The 6434-nt window shown below is 37.6% G+C and overlaps 2 protein-coding genes across 4 annotated transcripts in view; both read left to right on the top strand.

Annotated features, from left to right (window-relative positions):
* Positions 1-1258: 1258 nt before the first annotated feature.
* On the top strand, positions 1259-2612 carry LOC107655494 (mid1-interacting protein 1A-like). The gene has a single exon (XM_016442980.1). The coding sequence runs from the start codon at positions 1414-1416 to the stop codon at positions 1948-1950; it is 537 nt and encodes a 178-aa protein (XP_016298466.1). The 5' UTR covers positions 1259-1413; the 3' UTR covers positions 1951-2612.
* Positions 2613-4722: 2110 nt separating this feature from the next.
* The window catches only part of LOC107655523 (cyclic AMP receptor-like protein A), an 8775-nt gene continuing 7063 nt past the window's right edge, over positions 4723-6434 (top strand). For 2 of the 3 annotated variants that reach the window (XM_016443034.1, XM_016443033.1), the window contains exons 1-4: positions 4723-4960; positions 5503-5555; positions 5642-5696; positions 6288-6344. In XM_016443034.1, coding sequence (XP_016298520.1) covers positions 4877-4960; positions 5503-5555; positions 5642-5696; positions 6288-6344 — 249 coding nt within the window. In that variant the 5' untranslated portion in view covers positions 4723-4876. Of the gene's footprint in view, positions 4961-5045; positions 5076-5502; positions 5556-5641; positions 5697-6287; positions 6345-6434 lie in introns of all 3 variants that reach the window. The other variant, XM_016443035.1, reaches the window with a different exon arrangement.

Here is a 6434-nt window from a genome sequence, read left to right as displayed (position 1 = left end):
GGCTTTTCAGCGATGACTCATCTGAATGCCTCTGATTGGCCATTGCATTCATAAGCTCAACAGAATCCTATGTGATTAGTTAATAATGCACAGCACGTTAAAAACGCGTCTGGCTCAGCGCCAGCCAAAGCACGAACGCAGATTTGAATTTGGCAGCTGATGCTGTGCCGCACTGAAGGTTTTAATCGTATCAAATATAAAAAATATATTATTCAGCCATTTTTGGTCTTTTGGAAGCTGCATTCAAAATCCACTTTGCTTAAAATCCTGAGGGGACAGGTTGAAATCGCATTCTTGGAGGAGCAGTATTTCGGCTGGGCCCCCCTCTGGTCTAGTGCCCTGGGCACGTGCCCGGTAGGCCCTTGCATTAATCAGTCCCTGCCACTGAGTTTATAAAAATATCTACACAGGTTGTATTTTAAAAGAGGAAATTGTCTTTCTTTTAGGAGACTTAAATGAGTAGTTCCGTTTACAATTCCTTTAAGTATCAGCTTTGCTTAGCTTTGTCTCAGCTTTTAGATGTTCCTTTTGAAAACACATAAAGCAATTGCTGACAGAGTAAGAACATCAAAAAATATACAATGTATGTGGATCATGGCACAGCTCAGATCATTTCGTGTCAGAAATATCTGATGAGAAATGTTTGAAAAGTTCATTTTGAAACCTTTTAATGTTGAGACTTCAGATTTAGTATCTTGGAAAATCTGAGTAAAGCTGTTATTAAGATGTTATTCTCTTTTAAAACAGAAGAGAAAACTGTAACAAGTCAGAGAGTTAAAGAAAAGTCTAATTTTTCTCTGTATTTGATCTCATTGTCACCTGGAAGAAACAACTGAGATATAATCTCTTATCTCATTTGTGATGAAAACACTGAAAGTCTTACCTTTTGGGTTCATTCATATTTTGCTTATGTGGCATGATAATGCCTTTAAACATTAATAGGCCAAAATTCATAACAAACATGCGACTTTTGGCCTCAGTGTTACTAATCAGAAAATAATTTAAAGATTAGATTTTGTTAACAAGAGACTAATGTTATTTATTCAAGTCAAAATCATTTACCCTTTTAACCTTTATTAATATTATTAGCCTATGACCTACACTTCATTTACATAGCCATAACACATCTAGGCCTATAAGCAGTACTATTTTTCGCCAGGAGTGAAAATTATTTGAAAATCAAAGTTGTATGTGGTGCTTTTTTTTTAAATTAAGTTTCTGTGTAATGTAAATTATTATGCAACCAATCGATTAATGCACTTTCGTGCCGCTCCCTGCGTGTCTATGGGCCGTGCAGAGGTTTGTGTCTTGCAGTTGGAATCTGGTTGTGGCCGACCTGACATCCCAGACCGGACCAACAGGTTTCGGTCACGCCCAGAGCAAAAAAAGTCAGGTATAAATTAAACGTAAGGAATGCAGACCTTCAGAAGGAAACTAAGCGCACGAGAGAAAAACATACACTCTCGAATCAATCCCCATAAAACCACCAAAATGCAGATGTCCGAACCCCTCAGCCAGAAGAACACTCTGTTCACGGCAATGAACCGCTTCATCGGCGCCGTCAACAACATGGATCAGACGGTCATGGTGCCGAGTCTGCTGAGAGATGTGCCGCTGGACCAAGAGATAGAGCAGCAGAAGCTAACCAACGACCCGGGTAGCTATCTGCGGGATGCTGAGGCCGACATGTACAGCTATTACAGCCAGCTCAAGTCCATCCGGAACAACGTCGAGTGGGGCGTCATGCGCGCAGAGGAGCAGAGGCGCAAGAAAGACACTACAGCGCCGGAGCCAGTGCGCACAGAGTCGGAGAGCGACATGGATCTGGAGCAGCTATTGCAGTACCATCTGAAGGGCTTGCATGGGGTGCTGTCCAAACTGACAAGCCAAGCCAACAACCTGACCAACCGATACAAGCAGGAGATTGGCATTGCTGGCTGGGGACAGTGAACTGCTACATCATGATCTATTGGGATATGATGAACTATTCTGATCTAATAGGATCTATTTAGCCTTTGTGGAAGAGCCTACCAAAGGGACTGCCCAAACATAAGTTAAACTGTCAAAAGACAAAATGCAAGGCAAACCGAGAAGGGAAAATGGGTTTGTTGTAGTATTGGTTTTGGTGTTGATCACTGATCTTATGGCATTTTATTTGCACTGAGTTTCCCCTTTTTTTAAAACAAAATCTCCGTTCAAATGGCTGGTTGCCATGCCTTATCTTGGTATTTAAAACTATTTATGTGTTATGTATAATTGAAAGCTTTAATTTTTCCATTTTTTGAGAGGAAGGTTGTTGTCCTGTGATGTTGCTGTGTGTTCCAGAGGACTGATGACTTTAAGAACTGAGTGTATGATAGTTTGTATAGTGAGAACTCCTATAGATGAAGCAGAAACCCTGTTGAAAATTATTGGGAATGTTCCCTGCTAATGACATGAAATTATCTGTGAATCAATGATGTGGATGGCTCTGAAAATCACTGTATGTGTCATGATGAGCTCCATGAGGTTCTGTATTAAATTGTGCCTAAAGGCCAGTATGATTGTTAAAAACAGTTGTTGTATTTTGTACTGAATTTTACTACAAAATAAACTATTGTAATTTGAAAACATCTAATGTGTGGTTGTTTATTATTTATCATGCTCAACAATGCATAATACACACACCCTGTCACTGTGACTGTTTTACAAATTAGCTTCACAATACTCTTCATTCCTTAGTGCTTATAAAAGTCCATAATTTGAATAACTTTAATTTCTGAGACTCCCATTCAATTCCCATTTATCCATTATCAATTCCTATGTAGTATTCGCATAAGTATGTTAAGTAAGACCTGTGCAATGAAACAAATCTCTTTTCTTTTAAAGATTATTTGTTTTCATAATAAAAATATACAAAGGGGCCATAAATGAGAAAAAACAAAAGCACTTTTATTTTAACAAATACAAGATATGTTGGTTTTGTGGTATAGTTTACCATAAAATGTGACCTGGGTTCAAATCAGTTGACAATGCCAGTCGATTGAAGTCCCCAATTTTAGACGTGTGAATATAAGTGATCAAAATTTACATGATATTTCCAAAACACAATCGTTTGAAAAATCGAAATAAATATAATTATATTCAGGGGTTCAAGCACGTAGAGCTGAAACCCTATTGTAATTGTTAGAATGGCCAAGGGTCAGCAATCTCCACGTAAACCTGATCTGGCAGACCAAACCGTAAGTCATAGAGACTTGAAACTTGGAAGGATGGTAGTAGACCAGGGGTCTCCAGACTCGGCCCTGGAGGGCCGGTTTCCTGCAGAGTTTAGCTCCAACCCTAATCAAACACACCTGAATCAGCTAATCAAGGTCTTATTAGGCATACTAGAAACTTCCAGGTAGGTGTGTTGAGGCAAGTTGGAGCTAAACTCTTCAGGACACCGGCCCTCCAGGACCGAGTCTGGAGACCCCTGGTCTACAATGTTACCAAGGTCCGCCCCAATTTTCCTGAAGGGGGGGCGCTACAGCAATCAAAAGTACGAAATCGCTCATAACTCCTAAACCGTTAGTCGCTGGCTCAAGTGCCTTATGTCGTTTGAACCCTTGGCTCATGACAGACAAAACACATGCCTCGGATTCAATCATCACCCTGGCGAAATTTTTTGGCATTTTGGATTAAAACATACATATGCGAACTCGTCCTAGGTTTTTAAGTCAAAATCAATAAAATCAGTACAGTAAAATTCTCTGGACTCTCTAGATCAATAATTATAAAAAAGAAGTTGAACTTTACCCTTTGGGTAGCTAATACAGGGTCATTTAGAAAAGGGGTGTGGCATGCCAAAGCCTATTCCAAAAAGAAAACTCAGAACTTCACAAAAATATGTGAACATGCAACATGATTCTAAACAAGCATTCAAACTTTATTGGAAATCGGACCATAGGTGGCGCTATAACAGTTAAAAGCTGGGGAAAAAAATATGTATTTAATTAGTATTATTGTCTGTATTGGCTGTAAATGGTCTTGTCCAGCTATGATATAAGTGGTTACATGCTTGACAAATAAAACCTAACTCCTTTTTGTGCATGTGCCTAAAGGCCTTAAAGGGATAGTTCACCCAAAAATGAAAATTCTGTCATTAATTACTCACCCTCATGTCGTTTCAAACCTGTAGACCTTCGTTCATCTTCGGAACACAAATTAAGATATTTTTGATGGAATCTGAGAGCTGTCTGACTCTGACCCTGCATAGACAGCAACGCAACTGAAATGTTCCCAAATCCAGAGACGTAGCAAGGAGATCTGTAAAATAATCCATGTGACATCAGTGGTTCATCCGCAATTATACGAAGCTACGAGAATACTTTTTGTGTGCAAAAGAAAAAAAAAAACGACTTTATTCAACAATTCGTCTCCTGCGCATCACCCTGTAGCGCCATTTTGGAGAATATCAGCTGGAAGTAAACAGTTTATGTTGTTCTGTGTCAGCTGCGTCACGCCGGATCTGTTTCCTACGTTGTTGTGATTTGATCTGAACGAAAACAGCGTATCAGTGTGACTATAATAACATAGTAAATAGTCTATAATAACATTTCCTAATTTATCTGAGAAAATATACATTTAAATAAATACAGAGTATCGATATAAGTGTATTATGGTCTCACTTTATAAACAACATCTTAGTCTGTAGAAATTATAGTGTTGTCTCAAAAAAAAAATTATTGGCAATAAGTTTCTGTGGAGCGTAAACGTCACCGCGTTTCGTCTCGCTGTGCTGTTTGTCTTGACCCTCTGCGCACGCCTTACGTGTCAATGTGGCTGTGGCGTTCTCCTGGTGTGTGCAATCCACATCAAAATATTAGTTAGAAAAAATAAATATTAATTATGGGAGATGACTGAGCACCCACTCCAGGTTAACAACACTAGCAGCTCCCGCTGTTCTTTCTTCAACGCAGCGCCCGACGATTATCGATGTGTAAGTATAAACATGTTTTAAAAACTACTGTAATGCTAACTTGTTAGCCCTCATGTTAATCACAACATGACATCATCCTTTCCAGGGATGATGGTTAGCAGTACTTTTACTGAAGGTAAGTCATGAAAGTAAGAAAGTATGGAGTGATTTATAATAAATTTCAGTTAAACATTTAAACATTTTTGTGGGAAATTCGTCAGATGAGTCACGGTGAGATAAGTTCAGTATTGAATCATTTATTGATCTGTGATGGGACCCAACACACGAGGAGCAGGAACACACCTGACTGTTTAGATTTCTATGATAATGTCTGAAAGTGTAAAACTGTATAGTGTTGGGGGAAGAATGTAAAGAACCAAGGCGTTTATTTACAGAGAAAATAATAATATGTGAAAGTGTTACTGAAAGGGTTATTGAATAAAAAAATGCTGATTGCACTAAATGTTATTATTGTCTTCTTGGAATGAAAGTCATAGCGCCTTTTCCTTCTTAATTTCTTTTTGTACTTTTCATTCGATTTATGTGCGTGTTTTAATCCACAGGATGTGATTCTTAAAGTGAAAAGAGCCACAGGGACATTTTCACTAGTGGCATGGTGAGTCAAATCATATTGCACATCACTTCTTTGTTTTAGAGTGACATTTGAGCATTCTTAACTTTCTTAAAATTTCCTCTGTGTAGCTTTTTCATGCTGTTTGCGATATGGCTGTTCCGCCGATATAACTCTTTGGCTCAGGTACAGTGTGTGTGTTATGGTTTAAATGTAAATTTTTTTAAAGAAATGAATGCTTTAATCCAGGAAGGATGAATTAAATGTATTAAAAGTGACAATAAAAACTTTCACACTGTTACACAAAACCAAAAGAATCAATGAAATAATTCAATTATTAAATCATTAATTTTAACATTTCACATTAAAGAACTCTGAAAAAATAGTATTAGGCAGCAAAACTCAACTGACAATAATGATAAATGTTTCTTAAATCAGCATATTAGAATGATTTTTGAAGGATCATGTGACGCTGAAAAGTGGAGTAATGGCTGCTGAAATATGAGTAAATTACAATTTGACATATTCAAACAGAAAACATTTTAAATTCTAATAATATTTCACAACATTACTGTTCTTATGTATTTTTGATAAAATAAAGGCAGCCATGGTGAGCAAAAATGTTATAGACCCCAAGCTAGTAGTGTAATTTCTGTAATTCTAACCTACAATTGTCATATGCAGTCATATTGTTGATTATTATGAATTATTTAGAGGAATATTGAATCTTTGTTTTATTTGTATTTTCTGTATGTCTTTTTTTCTTTTGTTTTTCAGAAAATGATATTTAGTCTGACAGTAGCTGCATTTTTTGACAGTGTTGCTTATGTTATGGTGAGTTGCACTGATTCATTTATGTGTGTGTGTGTGTGTGTGTGTGTGTGTGTGTGTGTGAGAGAGAGAGAGAGAGAGAGAGGGAGGGAG

Source organism: Sinocyclocheilus anshuiensis, unplaced genomic scaffold (assembly GCF_001515605.1).
Source record: "Sinocyclocheilus anshuiensis isolate Anshui unplaced genomic scaffold, SAMN03320099.WGS_v1.1 scaffold1148, whole genome shotgun sequence".
Lineage (NCBI taxonomy): Eukaryota > Metazoa > Chordata > Actinopteri > Cypriniformes > Cyprinidae > Sinocyclocheilus > Sinocyclocheilus anshuiensis.
The sequence above is the reverse complement of the archived record's forward strand: the minus strand, read 5'-3'. Positions and strand labels throughout refer to the sequence as shown.